The sequence below is a fragment of the Egretta garzetta genome, unplaced genomic scaffold (genome assembly GCF_000687185.1).
Source record: "Egretta garzetta isolate BGI_Z169 unplaced genomic scaffold, ASM68718v1 scaffold39, whole genome shotgun sequence".
Lineage (NCBI taxonomy): Eukaryota > Metazoa > Chordata > Aves > Pelecaniformes > Ardeidae > Egretta > Egretta garzetta.
This window is the reverse complement of record NW_009260945.1, coordinates 576653-597286: the sequence shown is the minus strand read 5'-3', so window position 1 is coordinate 597286 and position 20634 is coordinate 576653. Positions and strand designations below refer to the sequence as shown.

Here is a 20634-nt window from a genome sequence, read left to right as displayed (position 1 = left end):
ACAAGGTTAAGGGAAGTAAAAGTCATCCTCTGCCTAAAAAAGGACCTTGGACTCCTTAAAATAACCTGGGTCAGAGGTTCAAGGGGTAAGAGTAACCTTTCCAAGCGCTGGAGATGCTGCAAATTCATATATAATGAAGCCTCACAACGTTGGCTATGAAAGAATTGCGTAGCTTTTCACTATGCCATGGTCCCAGTCCAAAGACCAATGAAGACAAAGGGAAAACACCCATTGCCTTCAGTGCTTCATAAGAATCAAGAAAATCGTTGGGTGGTTGTTTTTTTTAAATATGAATGAAGGTGCTTTTACCACTGAAAGCACTTTCCCTCAGCCATTAATAATGCCTGTAGTATCTTTTCTAACTAGGGCATCTGTTTACATAAAAAAATGCAGTCAAGCATATTCCACTTAAAAACCAAAGCCATTTTTTTGATGTTTTACGTATACTGAGCACAGAAATAACTCTAAACTATCCCACACCTAAGATGCACAACTACCTTAGTCACAGTGAAAATCATGTATTCAAACAAGGAAGCCATGCACTCCATCTAACAAGGTACCTTTACTGAAGAGAGACAAAGTTAATCTAAAATGGTTGAAGAATCCGCTTCTCGAGTGCTGTCTTGGCACGATGTTTGTCATTAACATCAGGGTTGTAGTTATAAAAGACAATAGGTCAAAGCAGATACATACATCTGGATTTTTATAACTTGGCTCCCTTGATTTGAAAAATGAAGATGTGTAAAATACCATAAGTCGTTCACTTACCATGGATTTGGTGAAAGGTCGAGCCAAGGTAAACAGCAGGGTATACACCCACCAGTTACGATGAATGGAGGAGTAAATCATATTTCCAGGATGGACTGAATTAGACGTCACCCCATGGGGAGAAAGGCGTCGGTTCAGCTCATTGGAGAACAATATATTGCAAAGCTTGGAACGATTGTAGGCCAACATAGCCCAATACTCCTTTTTAGGCGGAGAAAGCAGGCTGAAATCAAGTTTTCCAGAGGAGTCTTTAATTTCTGTAAATCTAAAAAACAGTAAATATGCCTTAGGTATCCCACAGTTAATTTCACTTTCATTAAGAACAACATAAAATGTAGACAACAGAGTAGAACATGGCCAGAACCAACATAAAACAACAGCTTATTTAGCAGTTGAAAGCACCTAATGGAAATTGCCTGAGACTGAGGAATAGTCCCATATAATATGGCAGTAAAATTATGGAATAATTAGCAAAAAGCAAATGATAAATAAAAACAAGTCAAAAAAAACTTTAATGATTTAAAGGCATCGTATATAACTTACGAATCACTTTATTTTAAATCCAGAAAAAAAGATTTTGCCAGAGATCCATGAAAGCATAATCAACCTGGAGGAAATAATGTAGGCTAAAATAACTCTGCGCTAGAAGCAGAGAAACCCAGCATCTTTTCATTTCCCCTTCTTCCCTTCCCCTGATTATTTCATCCAGCGTTCACATACTGCACACTTTCATTTAAGTGTTCAAGGAACTACGGATGAGTCTCACTGCCTCTTAGACTCTTTTTTAGATTAAAAATTGATGAATATAAAGGGGTTATAACCTTGGTAACTTGCCATCAATAGTCTTATATGTTTAAAAGATAAATGTAAACAAAGCCAAAATGAGTTCTGGCAGAGTATAATGTTTTTAAGTATACCCATGGCATGGCTGAACACAAATCAAAGTAACTAGTTGATGTTTTTTAATTGGGTCTGACAGAGTCATTAAACACCAGCTGTTTGTTTCTTTCTTTCTTTTTTTTTTTTAATAACAAAGTAGTGAATGTTCTAACGACATTTAGATGAAGAAAAGGAAGTTTCCATATAGCATTTTTCTCCCCAGTTCTTACAATTTGGTTTATGAATTTACTGGTATATCTTCCTATTAGAAAATAATACTACATTTAGTTACAGATCTATGTTTCATTCAGAAGAGCTACTAAAAATAAAAAGGATCAAGCAAGCTCTTTTTAATACTCGGAGTTTTCAGAATCAGCTGGGGAGAACAGGGATAAACATAATTATAGTACACACTAGAACAATGTTTTAAAATATCTTTACTAATTTTGCATCTCATGCCCAGAAATGAAGAGATCAGCTGGAATTTCTACATTCACTCTGTGAGCAGAATTATAATAGAGAAAAGCAACTACGGTATTTGAACTCAAGAGGAATCCAGGATGTTCTGTCTCTTGCAGAATTAGCCCTTCAATTTCAACAACAAAATTCCTCTTTCATAATTTTCACTTAGATAAAATACATTTCTGAAATTAACAGGACTATTCTGGGAGGAATTTCCTATATTCATTCATCAAGTAATCATTTATGACACCAAAAATAATCTATAAATAAAATACTTTGTGTATACTGTGTAACGGAAACACAGTGGCATATTTTGAGTCCAGCCCTGCAAGTGTGCTTATGTGAGTCAATCTCACTCATGTCGGCAATCTCATTGAATTCAGTAGGATAAGGGCTGTACAATCAAATTAACAACACAGAAATAAAGACAGAAGGAAAGTCAACCTACTTATTATTCTGATTTTAATATGAAGTGCTTAAAGTACCCAAAAGCTTAATTTAAACAGAATTCATTTGTGCTGAATCCAGAGAAGTAACTAGAAATGAACAAAGAACCAGAGAGGCAAATAAATATTTTGCCTTGGAGCAGTCTACTATAATATTTTCTGCAAACACGGGACTTTATTTTTCCCCTAACAGGGGGTCTTGACTCCAGCAAAAAGATCCAGCCAAGGTTTATGGAAGTAATTAGATACCAACACTTCTGGTTTACAACATAGTTTAAGGCTCAGAGTTCTCAAGTAGGTCAGAAAGTACTACTCCCCAGTAATACCTAATGTCTAAACTAACTCCTTACACCAACTTCTTGCCATTAAACAGGTTGGGGGCGGGGGGGAAGAACAGTTATTTATAATGATCAGTTTAAGTGCTAAGATAGGCCATAATACATTAATTGGACAGCTTAGAAAAAGGGAAATTTACTAGTTGTGTTTATTATTTTATTCAAACCTAGACTGTTACTTATTTTTTCATGGGCTTCTATAAACCTTAGCTGATCTTACCGAGTTAGAAATAAGCACTTTAAAAAATGTTTTCGAAAACAGAGATAAAGATGTCCAGAGATGTGAGCTCTAGTTACACATAGCACTTAATACAGTGAAAAACAAAGATGTCATTTAAAATACTATCACAGATACAAACATACAAAGGGGAACAAGCAGCTGACAATTCAACATAATCTCCCATTAAATAACAGCTCATTTATACGTATCCCGTTGTGCCCTCCACATCTGGCAAGTGATTGGAGTTGGCAGATTTATTTCTAGAGCTATCTTGCCTGCCCCGCAGTAGCCTCCCTCACTCCTAACAGGACTCTGCTACTTGCTTTCACAAACCTGGTGTGATTTGCAAAGATAAGGATGTCCAGATTTTGTTACCACCTAATTACTAGACATTTCATGTCTTTTAACGCCAGGGAGGATTATTACTGGCATTTTCTATTGCTTCCTTTCATTTCAGCCATCATAAATTTAAAATGGTAAAAGTAAATCTATCTGCAGTGTGTCATTTATACCATAAGCCCCCGTGTTTGGAAGTGATAAAGGTTTCAGCCCGACCCTTGGCTGGTCTCTCTCTACCAGGTCCCTGGGGTTACATTTTATGGAAACATGATTAAAAAAATAAGCTTCATTCTGGGTCACTAAAACATTTCAGAAATATGAAGGCAGGAAAAGAAAAAAAAAAAAAAAAAAGCACTCACACATTCTTTCTTTTGGTTTGCTAGAGCTGTTACACATGACCAAAAGTGAAACAGAAATCAAGAATAATGTTTAAAGGTGGACATTATAGGTCTAATCCTGCAGTCCCTGAACTAAATTAGAAGGCAGTAAGTGGTTGGTGCCCACTAAAATTCAGAACTGGGACATGCATATTGCACAAGGAACTTTATTTAAATCAAATCCATCTTTTCAGTTATTAACACAAACACCACAAGCATGTCTGAAATAAGGCAAGCCTCATCTTTTTTGCCAGCTCTACTTCTCCTGGCAGTAGAAAAGATGAGCATCTAACTTTTTAATTAAAAAATTCACCAAAAGAGGCATGGCCAGATTTCTAATATGTATTAACTACATTACTTCCCATTTTACAATTATAAAGCTAATGTCTGCATTGAATTCCCTAATTTCTCATTATAAAACAATTGGATTTCATCTAGCAGTTTTTAATTGCATTGTTTCTCCTGCTAAAATAACTGCACATTCTTCTTGGTAAGATGTTGAAATTGTTGAATGACAAATCAATATAGGTCATGCCATTCAGATTTAATCAATTATTATTCCATCTCCTCGCAAAATCAATGAGTGGTCTGAAATGCGGCAAAAATCTGCATTCATACAAAGAATGATCAAAAAATACCTACATACTGTTATAAAACTAGAACACGCTTTATCCATCAACAGAGCCAAACCCAGTAACATCCACAGGCATTAGTAATGCTTCTATTTTTAAAAAGATTGTTCAAATGCAAATGCCTTTCATTTTCAAAAACTTTTGCAGTTCTGCCATAACTGTTCTATGCTCTAAGGATTGCAGATTTCAGCTAAATCAAAGGTTAACATTGACCAACCTGTGTGATTCAGAGGACACCATCACAACCCTAGCAGGAGATGACTGGCGTAAAATGTCTTCCAGAAGCTGGACAAGATAGAAATGTCCCAAATGGTTCACCTGGAAGGTGGACTCCAGGTCATCCTCTGTCAAGCACCAGGGAGCACCAAACACGGCAGCGTTGCAGATCAGTATGTGAAGAGGCCTGAACAGAAGAATTGAATAAAATCAAATCAGTGAAATACATCTAATTACATTCCTGTGTGAACTGGGCCAAGGTGTGTCCTGGGTGTAGGTGTGAAGGCTTTGGCAGCAGTGCTGCCGTAGGGGGGTTTCTGTAAGAAGGAGAGGGGCCGCCGTGGCCTCACCACAGGGCACAGCTGAGCCCCTCAGCGACACTGGTGGCACCTCTGGGAAAGCGTATTTAAGAAAGGGCAAAATGCCACACAGCAGAGAGGGGTGAGGGAAAAAAAAAAAGTGGAAAACAGCAGCATGAACAGCACGGTGAGAGAAGGAGGAAGGGGAAGAGGTGCTCCAGGCATCGGAACAGGGTTCCCTGCAGCCAGGGAAGAGCCCACCCTGGGGCAGGTGTATCCTGAAGGGCTGCAGCCTGTGGAGAGGACCCAGTGCTGCAGCGGAGGGAAAGTGGGAGGAGGAGGAAGGAGCAGCAGAGAGGAGCTGTTGTGCACTGACCACAACTCCCCATCCAGCTGCACTGCTCAGGGTGAGGGGAGGTGGAGGAGTTGGGATGAAGGAGTGAAGTTGAGCCTGGGGAAAGGGTGGGGGAGGCAGGAGGGAGAAGGCAGCATTGTTTCAATTTTTATTTTATAGAATCATAGAATCATTTAGGTTGGAAAAGACCTTTAACATCATCAAGTCCAACCATTAACCTAACACTGCCATTCCACCACTAAACCGTGTCCCTAAGCACCACATCTAAAAGACTTTTAAATACCGCCAGGGATGGGGACTTAATCACTTCCCTGGACAGCCTGTTCCAATGCTTGACAACCCTTTCCATGAAGAAATTTCTCCTAGTATCCAATCTAAACCTCCCCTGGGCACAACTTGAGGCCATTTCCTCTCCTATCGCTTGTTACTTGGGAGAAGAGACCAACACCCTGTCAGGTAGCTGTAGAGAGCAATAAGGTCTCCCCTCAGCCTCCTCTTCCCCAGGCTAAACCCCCCCAGTTGCCTCAGCCGCTCCTCATAAGACTTGTGCTCCAGATCCCTCACCAGCTTTTTTGCCCTTCTCTGGACACGCTCCAGCACTTCAATGTTCTTCTTGTAGTGAGGGCCCCCAAACCAAACGTAGTATTCAAAGTGCAGCCTCACCAGTGCCAAGTACAGGGGGACGATCACTTCCCTATGCCTGCTGGCCATGCTATTTCTGATACAAGCCAGGATGCTGTTGGCCGCCTTGGCCACCTGGGCACGCTGCTGGCTCATATTCAGCCGGCTGTTGACCAACACCCCCCGGTCCTTTTCCGACGGGCAGCTTTCCATCCACTCTGCCCCAAGCCTGTAGTGCTGCGTGGGGTTGTTGTGACCCAAGAGCAGGACCCAGCACTCGACCTTGTTGAACCTCATACAATTGGCCTGGCCCTTGACCCAGCCTGTCCATGTCCCTCTGTAGAGCCTTCCTGCCCTCAAGCAGATCAACACTCCCACCCAATGTGGTGTCATCTGCAGACTTGCTGCAGGTGCACTCAATCTCCTTGTCCAGATCATTGATAAAGATATTAAACAGAACTGGGCCCAATACTGAGTCCTGGGGAACACCATTTGTGACTGGTTGCCAAATGGATTTAACTCCATTCACCACAACTCTCTGGGCCCGGCCATCTAGCCAGATTTCTACCCAAAGAAGCATACACCATCCAAGCCATGAGCAGCCAGTTTCTCAAGCAGAATGCTGTGGGAAGCGGTGTCAAAGGCTTTACTAAAATCTAGGCAGACAACATCCACAGCCTTTCCCTCATGCACTAAGCATGTCACCTTGTCATAGAAGGAGATCAGGTTAGTCAAGCAGGACCTGCCTTTATAAACCCATGTTGACTGGGCCTGGTCACCTGGTTGTCCTGAATGTGCCAGCTGATGGCACTCCAGCTGATCTGCTCCATAACCTTCCCTGGCACCAAGGTCAGACTGATAGGCCTGTAGTTCCTTGGTCCTCCTTCTGGCCCTTCTTGTACATGGGCGTCACATTTGCTAACCTCCAGTCAACTGGGATCTCCCCCGTTAGCCAGGACTGCTGATGAATGATGGAAAGTGGTTTAGTGAGCACGTCCACCAGCTCCCTCAGTACCCTTGGGTGGACCCCGTCTGGCCCTGTAGGCTTGTGTGTGTCCAAATGGTGTAGCAGGTCATTAGCCATTTCCCCTTGGATTATGGGGACTTCATTCTGCTCCCTGTCTCTGTCTTCCAGCTCAGGGGACTGGGTACCCAGAGAACAACTGGTCTTACTACTAAAGACCAAGGCAAAGAAGTGTTAAGTACCTCAGCCTTTTCTTTATCCTTTGTCACTAGGTTTCCCCCTGCATCCAGTAAAGGATGGAGATTCTCTTTAGCCCTCCTTTTGTTGCTAATGTATTTATAGAAACATTTTTTATTGTCTTTTATGGCAGTAGCCAGATTAAGTTCTAGTTGGGCTTTGGGCCTTCTAACTTTCTCCCTGCATAACCTCACATCCTTGTAGTCCTCCTGAGATGCCTGCGTCTTCTCCCAAAGGTCATAAACTCTTCTTTTTCCTGAGTTCCAGCCAAAGCTCTCTGTTCAGCCAGGCCAGCCGCCTTCTCCACTGGCTCACCTTTCAGCACATGGGGACGGCCTGCTCCTGCACCTTTAAGATTTCCTTCTTGAAGAATGTCCAGCCTTCCTGGACCCCTTGCCCTTCAGGACTGCTTCCCAAGGGCCTCTGTCAGCCAGGCTCCTAAACAGGCCAAAGTCTGCCCTCCAGAAGTCCAAGGTAGCAGTTCTGCTGACCCCCCACCTTACTTCTCCATGAATCAAAAACTATCATTTAATGATCACTGTGCCCACAGCAGCCTCCAACCATCACATCACCCACCAGTCCTTCTCTCATTCAAAAAATCGGGTCAAGAAAACTTCAAATTCCTTGATGTTTCCACTGTAATCTCAGGATGCTACACACCTTGCAGCCTCCCCAACCTCCACAGCAACAAAGGACAAACACCCTTTCTGTTCTTTCTTGTCTTTCTTCAAATCCTTACGAAATACAGCAAAGACTTTGGTTCTTGGACCTCAGATGGACCTACATTTGCTAGATTGTTTCATCTCTAAGGAAACCTTGGCACCGATAGTGTATTCTTGTCCTTGAGTCAGAGTCTGACGCAGCAGACCTCAGCAAGTGTACCTGAGCTGAAAACCTGAGACTTGAGAGTCTGCATCTGGCATCCCTGGCCCTGATATAATTAAATAGAAAAGATTGCAGAAAAAGATATTTGTTTGACAGTCATTATTAATTCCTGCACTAACCGCACACTAATACCTGTGATGTCCTAACACCACAATATTAAGATCTGTCACATCTGTTTGTTTAGCCTGTTCCAGCCTATTATCTCTCTACTGAAATTGGCCAAATCCCACGATACAAAATCAACCACCCAACATTAATTCTGAAGATAATAAATGAAGCACAACTAGGAAAGATAGCTGCTTGCCCTCTGTTCTTGTCAAGTACCTCCTCCCAGCCCTACACACAACAGATGACAGGAGACCCAGAGTCAGAGCATGTTTCTACATGAAAGCTCAGGTTATCAAACAAACCTAAGTAGATTCCTTCAGGCATGTTTGAAAACGCCAGATTTTCATAGCCCAGTCTAAAAAAAAAAAAAAAAAAAAAAACAGAAAAATTTCGGGGGGAATCAAATGCACTTTAGCTGAATGCTGAAAGAGCTGCATAAGCATCAACATAAACAGTAGGCTGTATTCTTTATTAAAATAAATTCCAACTTCAAGCCTGCTGGGAAGTTACCAGTGTGGTCTGCTTTAATAAGAAGTTAATAATCTAATATCTGTACCTGTGCCAGCTTGGAAAATTTTAACAAAGAGCTTCAGAAACAGTATGAAACATCTGAGTACTTTGGGAAGTTCATGTTCTGAAGTCCTGAATCTCTGATTTGCCTTTTGGTCAGTGACACTTATACGCATAATATCTTCACTCACATCCCACAGCCACAAAAGAAACTGAAGATGAAGGGGGACTGTTAAAGGCAAGGTTCTTTCTTTCTGTTCAAACCAACTTGCAAAAGGCAGATGTTTTCATCTTCACAGCCTCATTCAATACAGCGCAAAGCAGGCTATTTACTAAGACATGCAGGATCATATTTTTAAATGGTAAGCGACCTTTTGAGGCATATTTTATCAAAATGTTTTCAACCAGAGTTCATTCTGCCTGTTTGAGATGCCATTCTGCCTGTTTGAGATGCATCTGCCAAGAGGAAAACAAAGCTTCATGAAGACCGAGAGTGCATCTGTGGAAACTTTGGGTGATTCTTCATCTCTTCTGAAAGTTTATGAAAAGCTCTAGCGAGAATTAATTTACAGGTTTGTAAATCTGCTGGGAAAAAGGAACAAGTTGCTTCAACATAGATGCAATTTTTGGTATAAGAGCCTCCTGTATGAGAACTGAGGCACATGAGCAAGCAGTAATACAAAAAATACCATCGCCATTCCCTGCAAAAGCAAACGTGGTGCTTTTTTAAAAGATCATAATTCTATTTGATAATTGCCATATGTACTATGAAGTAACAGACCACAGTAAGAGAGAAAGGACTGACATATGAACCAAAACTATATTCCACTTAGCCAAATTGTAGTAGCCTTCATTAATAGTAATTACACAATAACTACCAGAGGCAATATATACACTCTATACCTAAATCTGTCAGGTCAATTACTTAAAAAGATGATTCCAGCATTATAAACTACAAAATGTAGACACTTTTAAATGGTCAGGGCGTTTAATTGGGTTTTATAAAAGAAATACAACTATGCTTCAGTCTTTTTCAATGAGTTTTGTATTTTCCAAATGACATTTTGTTCTAATTTTTTTAAGTAAAAGTAATTAAAATTAAAGAGACTATAAAGTTAAATGTATTTACAATATTCCGTTAGAAAAATACATGAAAAAATATAGAAATAAATACAGAGACATTTTAAACTAACATCATACTGAAAATTTAATATCAGATTCCCTTTTAGAATTCATTTATTTTTAATTAGTGCTAGTGGTTTTAAATGGTTAAAAACTGATTTCTCTACAAAACACCATAGAAAAGAAACCTAAAGGATCGTATTAATAGATACTGCTGTTGTGCTTCTTTTCAGCTCGGAGAGAGCCACCTCTCGGATTTGGATCCATGTCCATTAAGCTACCGGTGTCTCTCATCAGACTGCTAACAAAGGTCCAATTACTGAAAATTGTCATCTAAGTTTTTGTGACCTGGACATATACACGCCAGGAAATGAATGAGATTACCTATGTAACAGCCACCAGATAGGTATGAATTTCAGCCACAGATGACAGATTCTAATCTCAACGGTGCAGAGCTCTATATCACGGAACGTATCATTATGCAGGAACAAAATTTTTAAGACACATGACAATTCACACCACACATCTGGCACTAGAGCTTTGCTTTATGACAGGAGTATGTTTAAGCAATAGCAGAACTATGACCTTGATTTCACAAGTCCATTAAAAACATTGCTGCGATCTACATTAGGCTTCCTCCTGAGCCCAAGGAAAAAAAAAATCCACCCTCAGTTTAAAATAGTTTGTATTTCTACATCAAAGGCACATCTAAGGCCAACAAAAAAATGTCAGCAGCAAAAGAAAATTTTCTTTACTGTTTACTCCTGGTATCGACATTACCAAGCTGCTCCCCCTAACCATGACGCCTATTTGATATTTCTGGAAACGCTGTATACTTAAAACCTTGCAGAGCGTTTTGAAAATTTACCCCTATGCCTCCTTAAAATGTCTTCAGTCAGTGACTTACATCACACCAAGTGAGCTAACATGGTCTATCATTACAATTTAAGTATGCACTGGGACTTGAACATAAGCTGCTCCATCATAGCATGTAGTGACTGTTTCTTATGTTTCACAGCATGCCTGGGACTTAAGAACACCCTGCTTTAACTGCAAGCTATACAGCAACTCTAGAACACTCTCACCATGCTGGTAAGTGTAACTACAATTTAGTGAAAGTTAAAAAAGCCTGTAGAATCAGGAAGGACATTCTTAACTGTGAATACCTCAGCTGAAAACCATCTAATATCTTGTGCACTTCACAAGTCTGCGATACGTCGCTAATCCTTGCACTGGGCAAGTCATTCAGTTCTTATATGCTGTGCTCAGTTCACCATTAGAAGCAACAAAGCAATCCAGCTACTCTGCGCTATTTGAAAATACAGTAAGCGAATACATTAGAGAGATACAGAAATTAAGTTGTTGCTATAAATCAGTTAGTTATGAAATTTAATAATCAATTTGTTAGCACCTGATGTAAAACTATGATCTGTCAGCAGCCTCCCAAGCTGGCTGTGTGCAGCAGCAGATATTTCCAAGGGAATTAATTACTGATGATTTGCAAAGGTAAGAATAATATTTTTCAACAAATGTAGCCTGTGCACTAGGAGGTTAAACAAACACCACCAAAATGTCAACAGAGTTCTTGGCTTTGGTGTTCTCCCATTTCAAATGTAATGAAATAGTTAACCAGAAATTATGCAAAGGGAATACTTTCAAATCTTCCCATGAAGCAGAATGTCACACCATCTGGGGCACTTCTCAAGTGATTTGAAAAGTTCACACTGTTTGGAATTACACAGAAATTCAACAGAAAAGGCCTCGCCATATCCCCAAAGTCCCATAAGCAACTGTAGACCTATGTCACGGCCAGTAAAGAAGGCAGAGAGTTGTGACTTCTCTTCCATGAAGAAGCAAAGTCACAGCCCACCAAACTTTTCCATCCCGTAACTCTGAACACCCATGCTGCTTTCTCTCAAAGTTAGAAAATGGTATTTCCTTCTGCGAGGGAATGCCTGTATACACAGAGGAAATAACCAAGACGCAGGCTAGGCTTATGGCTCTCTAGAAAAAGGGTGAGTTAAACAACCACCTCCAGAAATCCCTCTCAGTTTTACAAGCGGCACTGATGGGCAATGAGAAAATCACTGGGAGTCAGACAGCAGCAGGACATCTCAGAACCATGTCTAATCTGACACCGACCCAAAAATATTTGCTTGTTTGATGACAACAAACAAACAAAAAAGCACTGCTTAACTCAATGAATTTTGGAAACAAATGCTTCATGTCTAACTTCCCTTTTACTAAAAATATTGACTGAAAACTCAGCAAAAATACCCTCTATTGCCACCTGTCAGCTGACAGAATTGCGGATCCTTGTCAGACAGGCTTCATTTTAAGGCAAGCCACTAACACAGGACTTAGAGCCCTGAGGGATGACCTCCTGCTAGAAGCACAGAAAATTCTCTCAAATTCATCCTACTGGATTTCTTTGCAGGATTTGGCACTGTTGATCAGCAAATACGTCTGCCCCACTTCCAAGAGATTAATGGGAGGAGGCTGAAACTGTTCTGCTTCTTCCTTAGTACCAAATACATGGGAATTATTATGAGCAGGTGCCCTTATGTCTTCATAACATATCATCTGCATATTGCCATATAGGTCAACCATCTCTCAACCATTATTCATTACCTCTATAAAATCTTCAGAATATAATTTCTTAAAAGTTTGGAGAAGGAACGGAAGTATCAACAGATTTAGAACTAAACAGAAAACATCCTTAGTCCTGGTTTTCCCTTTATTAGCTTTTCTCACACATGCGAAGGGCAAAAACAACTACAAAACCCCACATTGTCTCACACCTCTCCTTTGAGGAGAATTTTTGTCATTTTAGCTCCAGGGGGACAGAAGAGCTTGAGAGGCCTACTTTTCCTCTCAATGGGGTGCAGAAGCCATTTCAACTATTGCAAAAATTTTAAAGTTGAACTTCTGAAGAGAAATTCAGACACAATATTAAATAAAAAAAAAACATTTAAACATTTTATGTTTTTAAATATTTGACATTAACACTTTAAACTTTTGTAATGCTGCCCTCAAAGTGCCCTTAGTAAAATCTGCACTGCTCAAAGCACCTTCCCTCAAAAATGATCCAAGCTGGGATTTCTCCTTCTGCTCTGGTATAAGTTTCATGAAGACTACACTCAAAATAAGGATCAGGTTTAATTTGTTTACATGATCCATCTCCCACACTTGGTTAATTTATACACTGCAAGTATGGTATGTGATATTAGAAATCTGAGAAATTAGGAACTTTTTAATCTACATTTTCTTATTTGGTATCATTACATCAGTAAATCACTTTCTTTTGACAACGTTATTGCTTAAAAGTGAAGGTCAAGATTAGTATTTGTACTTGCTTTTTAACATATTACTGCTAGGCAGGATGGATAAGGAGGAAGAATTATATTTCGCAAGTGTGTGGTGGGTTTCTTCCTTCCATGAGGTTCACACCAGGCACTGTCTCACCTTTTGGGGGCCCATGATCCACAGCTCTGAATTTCCTTTTGCATAGCTATAATCTAACCCTAAATTTCCTCTGGCTGACAGCACACGCTATACTCAGGGTATTGATATTAACAACAGGTATCAGTGCTGCTCTTCCCTCACCCCAATGCCTCCTCAGGACCACATTTCACACAAAAGAAGAAACCACATTTTCCTTTGTCAAAGTGTTGCATCTTTGCTAGTTCTGTATCCCCGGGGACTCAAAATACCTTCATACATATGGATTTTGAAAGTCCTGGGGCCAGGTTGGGGTAGAAGAGAGATGGGATAAAATAGGACTCTGCAACTTATGTCTACATCCATTCAACCTTTCAGCATTTCCGTTCTGCATCCTCTTCCTTTTCTCAAGCCCTGGCACAAGAGGAGGACCATTCTGTTCCATTCCTTGCCATGCCTTGCAAAGATCTATTGTTTTGATTTGGTTTATATCTCCCTGATGCTTAAGAGAGAGCAACAATGAAAATATCCAGAATCTGGTAATTGTCATTCAGCAGCTCACCTAAGGACATTCACTGCCTCAAAGTGGACACATACATCTTTTTCAAAATCCCAATAGCAAATCATATTTACACATATACCCAAGGAGTTACAAATAAGCATAAGCCAGCTGTAAAGGAACATTCATTTTTGCAAACCACGGAATGATTTGTCGTTTCTGCACATACTTATATATACACAAATTTCATTTGTACACAATAAGTACTTGTTAGAAAAAAAGAAAGCTACAACTCATGAGGAAGGTCGACCACTACTTTTATTAAATATTAGTGGTATTTCCCATTGAAAACAGCTAACTCCTTGGAAAATGTTTTCGGGACCACAGTTGATCATTCAAACAATAAAACACTTCATGCATTTTGAACATTTCACTTGCCAATGACAACTCCTTCCTCTGTTTTGCCTAGAGATATATAGAGCTGTAATAGAGTTCAGAAAGCCCCTAGCAGCTGTGTGCTGCCATTCAGACCTGAAAGATTCCATGTTGTGATAAAAATTAATGTACTTTGACATCCTTTGGGATTTTTGGTGCGTTGGGAACAGCTAATGAAGAAATACAACCTTTTCAGACTGTAACATAAATTTTTGGATTCTAAGATTAAGACACATGTGGTATATGCATGGCCTGTCTAACGCCAGCAGTAAGGCTTCCATACCCAAGTGCCAGAAGACTCTGCCTTCATGTGTTTTAATTATCCCCCATAGAAAGTCTTTAACTAAATAGACTAAATATATTTTAATGTATATGTAATTAAATAGCTACTCTTGCCTTATATTTCAGAATTTTTAGAAGACAACATCAATTAAACACACAGATCTTCTTAAAACCCATTAAGCGATAATGCTGCAAAATCCTTGTTTTATTTGCAACAGAATACATTTTAATCAGGCATATTAAGTCATACATATTTCATTTCCCTTAGATACTCAAAACAGCCTCCACAGCTGGTGCATCTTGTGGAAATGTTTTGGGAAGACAGGGCCCCAAGACTTTATGAGCCATCTTAGACTCAGCTTAGACTTAGGCATAGACACGTGGCTCAAGATGGGAACCAGAACAACCACTGGAGGGTTATCAAGGTTTCCTCGTTAGGTTACAGTGAAAAGAGTGCAAAGTGTCCAAAGACAAGTGGCAAGTTTGCAAATTTTAGACAGCACAGTTATAGTCATAAAACTACATAGCAAATACCTAACAAAATCCTTCTCTTAGTAATGTGTAAAACCACTTAATGTTTCTGCAGATGCAACTATATGGAAAGTTATGGTGAACTGTCAATCCTACCTTCATTTTGATATGGACTTTTATTTAAAAAAAAAAAAAACAAAGGTTTTGAGGCAGGAGATATTTCTACAATGCAGCAGATAAAATGCAAGGTGATCTGGTGAAAACGTCATGATCTCTGCCTCCAGTAAAAGGGGGGAGGGGTTAAGCTTGAGAGATTTTCAATTTAAAAAATGCTGGGAACAGTTTTTGGATCCACATGACTTGACACATGCTACCACAATGGGGTAATTGTGTACAAGAGCTTAAAAACAGAAGAAAGAAGAAAAAGGAAGGGGAAAAAAAAAGTATTTATGCAGAAAGCCAATCCCTAGGCTTTAATAAGGCACAGTACCACCACAAAGAGAAAAAAAGAAATTTCACCCTAATATTATTATGTATGTTTCGAATGCAGTCAGCCTTTGATCTTATTTAAATTTAAGATACATGCTGTCTGCAACAGTAACTTCTGAGCTATGCATGTTTCAATACTTAATTCAATGTGGGTATTTTTTGATATCTCAAAATGTACAATGTTGTCCAGAAGTTTGTGCCTCAGTGGCACTGTCAGAATGCCAACTGTATTCTAAGTTGAAAAGACAAATATAATAGCTCAACTGTTACTAGTTTTAGTTCACAAAAAATATTTCTATAAATATAACAGATTTGTATAGTGTTAGAAAATATGTTCAAATTTTGAAAGACAATACACAGGGGCAATGGTCATCTCTGACAGATGTATCTCCTACAGAACCATTAAGCATATTGGCATAATAGTATCACTAATCATTTATTTAAATCATATATTCATTCTTTCTGGATCTTTTAAGTTATCTATGCAACAACTTGCTAAACAGACCTCATTTTTACACATGTATTTATATGTATGAATAGAATTTATCATACAATGTCTATAATTTAATTGTGGTTAAATTGGAATTTAAAAACAACTTAACACACACGCAATATGTCAGTTATAATACGCGAAAATGCAGAAAAACAGTATTCTGGAGTGAATTTTCAGCAGGCTCTGAAATCTTAATTGCACCCGCAAGGTTTCTGAGCGTTTCTGCTTGCAGCATGAAAAATGAATGTACTCATAGAGTTTGAGGCCTCAGTTAAGGAAGCCAGCTGAAAATCTGGCCCTCTCCATTTTGGGTCTAGTTAGGGAAATAAGAAGAGACTAAAGTTCCAAATGGAGAATCATAATTCATAACTGCTGTCTTTTCCATATTTCTACACACAGCATAAGTGAATAAACTGTTAGCATATGCCAATTCTTACCACAAAAAAAAAATAAAAAATCCTATTTTAAAGTATAGGAAAGTAACTGCAGTGAAAATCTACATATGGAAGCCCTGCATAATTGTGAATTGCTGCTACCAATTCAGAAAATTCTAAGTAGTAGCTGTTGGCAAACACTATTTTATATCTTTGAAGTAATTCAAGGTTTTTCCGGATAATTTCATTTCTTTTTCCTCGAACATTGAGAACATTGAATTGATGTCTTACTGTTTGGCTGAAGATAACTTTAATTCAAACCAAGTGGCACTATGCACCACTCAAAACTAAAGATGCACATAAACACTCATCTGTGACTTTACTGCTCACTTCTGCCTGCTAACTGTTTTGATCATGGGAGTGTTCTTATGCTGAGGATCAGGCAAATGCTATGATAACATGATTGTAAATACTGACAACAGGTAGCTATTTTGGAAATTTTAGAACTGGAACATTAGTGCTGTCCCCCAATTAAAGTATGCAGGGTTTAGTCAAATATGTGATGATTAAACTGAGAAATAAATACACACATCCACAATTCCACACTCCTACACAAATACCAAACCTCACAGACCCTGAACTATCAAACACTGACGCTGACTAAATTTAAATGCTACGTTGCATACAATCACAGGAGGGCAGTCATTTTGTCTATAAAGTGGATTAATACCAACCATAATTCCTCACATTGTGCCCACTCAATGAAGAGGAGATTCAATTCAGAGTTTTTTAGTTCCAAAAGCCTAATATGAAAGATTGGTTGGTCTGCCTCTTCCAACTGCACAAAAATCTGCTAATGCCAAATCCATCTAAGCCCAGAACATTATTATAAATAGATCATTTATTTGATTTTCCATAACAGAGACATTCAATCAACTGCCTGAGCTGGAAGCTAGCGGAGGGGAAAGACTAGATACAGACAGAAGTAGTAACTTGAACAAATCTAGCCATTTGGGTGCACTGAGACCTCTTTTCCTACTCTTACCCTAATCCTAGCACTGTCTTCACTCCTGGTGGAAACATACGGTGGGGAATGTATCTCCAGACAACAAGACAGGAATACTAAAAGATAGCCAGAAATTACAGTAAAAAAAAAAAAAAAAAAAATCTCACAGAAATACCAACATTGCATTGCAAACTACAAGAGAGCCTAAAATTAGTCGCCATTACTGTAACATAACGAACTGGCTTTCTTTAAAGAATTTGCTCTGTAAATCCTTCAGCCCTATCTTTTGCCAAGTTAGACTTCCATTTTATGTATTAGTCACACTGTGTTCAGTTTGCGCTACAATGAAGTTAAGAGGCAGATCAAACATTAAACAGCAATATTGTTTTATTGTGTCTTCTCCCAAAGATGACTTTGGGAGATCCAACTAAGTTATTGCGTTCAGCTTATTCTGCCCACAGAATCTCTGTAACTGTGAGAGCACGAAAAACGGGAGAGCACTATTCTGCTCATAAGGAAAGTTTATATTCTGCTGCAATCACAGAACTGCAGGATCTAAAATAATCTGCAAAACCCTTCTCCCTCAAAGCTTTATTTGAAACAGCATGGATAAAAAAAAAGTCTCAGAAAGAGAAACAGCTGTATCAACTCAAGAGTATAGATAACACAAACACAAAAAATACTTTTTCTTTGAGGATGAAGGATTTTCTAGAATATATTTATATGAATACAGCATATTTTACCAGTGCTTTTATATTCTGAGCCCAGTTTTTATCTGTGGACAAGGCTGCAACACCTAACAAACCCAAACAGGAATAAAAGACTCCTATCAAATCTCTTAGAAGCATGATAACTTGAAGATAAATCGTCTGATTTTTACTTTTAAAGAAGGAAGCCTTCTTAGCTCTTAAGTAGCACTCCAATTTATATTAAATGTTTCTTTCCAGAGTATCTCCTTCCTCACATTTATTATTTAGGTTTTTCTCACTGCTCCCCCTGTTGTGTCATTTGTTTTCTGTATGCAACCAGCCCCTGTTAAATTATTGCTGAGCAGAGGATTAAATTTCTTCGTTCTTCATGTAGTTTCCAGAATCTCGTAGATTCTCAAGCACATTCAAGAAGGCATTTTTTTCTTCTCTACAAGTTATTTGATTAAGGCAGGACATTTTCTCTTTTGGCAATTTTCTCTCTGTTCCCTGCAGTTCCACCACCACCACCATCCCCAGATGCAATAGGTTTTGATGCTTTAACTCAATGAAATTTAGGGATCCTTTTTCTGGAGTAGGTCCATGTTAGTTTTCTCACCTAGGAAGAGATCTGTGAAACACAGTCCTGGAAGACTCTTTTCCAATAGCCATCAACCAGGGAAGAACAGGCTTCCGGGTTGCGACATGACTATGAACACACCCTTATATCTGCTGACAAAAAACCAGTCCCTAGAGCCACAAAATATCCCAGAAAAGCAGAATTTCAAAAGACAAGCAAATCTATTCTCTATTCTATAAATTTTCAGTTATTAGGTCAGGTGTCACCAAGACCAACAAATTCTATAGAATACCAAAGTGTCCCAGAAAGCAAGAGTGGACTGGAGAAATTAAACAGACAATAAAACTATCTGCATGCAGAAGTTCAAGATATTCACCACTGAATAATAAAGGCCTCTTCTCAGAACGTGTTGTGAGAAATAAAAATACAGATCTTTATTCAAATGTGTGCATTCATATAAAATTTCTCCTTAACACCTTAAAATGATTGTAGTTTTCTCCCAGAAACCAAGATCTGTACAACTCAGAATTCAAACGATAGTTTTGATTAGAAAAAAAACCCAAAATCTTTATTTGCTTTTCTACTACTTTATTGTTAAGGAATTTGTAAGAAAGAAAACACTATACTCATAACACATTTCCTACGCTCATTAACAGGACTTGTAGCTACCTCATGGGAACCGGGGAGAACGTATCACAGTATGCCTTCTACTACAGGTGCATGAAACCAGAGATACCAAAGCGTTTTAAGAAAGTTAGGCTACCAGCTGACAGACTTGCCAAAGCATAAAGAACAAGACAGTCTGTCACCGAAGCCTGTAACATTTCTTTCAATTGCTCATAAAGCCGCTAATGCAAAGGAATTGCTGATCTGACAAAAGCCTCCGGACGCTACGGCAAAACAAACGAACAAAGAGACAGAAGTAGTTAGTGTACATTAGGGCTGGAAAACACAAAGGGCTAGCATGGTAGTAATAAGATGCTACTGCCATGTAATTGCTTTTCTGACCATATCCAGACATAGTTAAATGACACAAAATCAGAGCCAGAAAGACCTAGTAGGTCTTCCAGTCCATTCTCCTGCCAGTGCAGATGACTGTAAGGTAACTCCTCTGTATCTGTATCAGATAAAAGATCTACTGCTACAGGCAGTGTGTGGGGTCTGGTTTCCATCCAGCCTCAGGCTTTAAACAAATATAACTGGAAATTCATTTTGGTCAAAACCCCACAAGTCTCACAACAGATACAGACCTTAGACTTTCCTATAATGCCTGGAGTAGTCCTGCCAGATACACACACACATCTGAGCACAGATTTGAGACAGAAATATCCGAAGGCAAGGCAGAGGTTATAAATGCTGCCCACACATCTGAGCACAGATTTGAGACAGAAATATTCGAAGGCAAGGCAGAGGTTATAAATAAAATTTTAGTTATTACTAAAATTTTTCCAAATAAAATGAGAGTGAAACATTAGTAAAACCTGTCCATCACTGACAACGTAGCTTAACAGACTTACTCTGGTAAAACAACGTATGCCAACAAAAGTAAAACAGGTTTTACCGATTCTGTCTGTACTTATTCTGTATCTTCTCATTTTCTAAGTTCTCTGGCAAAACCTGATTTAAGCATGTTCACTTCTAAGGATTTATAAACATGCATACCAAATGGACTAGCTAGGATGACCATGATATGATCTGCAACACACAAATCAAGTTAAGAGCTGCATTTGGAAGAAGGGTGGTTTTAACTTTTCACTGTACCATATAATTTTTAAAGAAATCTAGCATATTAAAAGCATAAAGAAGCTAAATTAAAACACTTAACTGTTCTTATATTATGAAATCGAGTTAGTATTAAAGCAGCAGTGCTGCAAGGATTTGTCTTTCTGTTTCAAGAAAGTTTTAATATATGAAGATAATATATGATAAGAAAATATTGTTACCAAGGATTTTGGCAGTAAAGGAACTTGTGTTAGAAGTCAGTTTTGACAATTCTTTGAATCTAAAAGACCTGTAAGTACTAAAATGTCATCCATCTATCCACGTGAGATTTAGCTTTGGCGGTATTTCAAAAGCAAAAAACCATTCTTTTTTATGTATTTT

The 20634-nt window shown here is 38.9% G+C and overlaps 1 protein-coding gene across 1 annotated transcript in view; it reads right to left on the bottom strand.

The window, feature by feature from the left end:
• The window catches only part of WWOX (WW domain containing oxidoreductase), a 537857-nt gene that overhangs the window by 404630 nt on the left and 112593 nt on the right, over window positions 1-20634 (bottom strand). The window contains exons 7-8 of the mRNA XM_009647173.2: window positions 4676-4861; window positions 769-1033 (exon numbers count right to left, since the gene is read on the bottom strand). Coding sequence (XP_009645468.2) covers window positions 769-1033; window positions 4676-4861 — 451 coding nt within the window. The remainder of the gene's footprint in view (window positions 1-768; window positions 1034-4675; window positions 4862-20634) is intronic.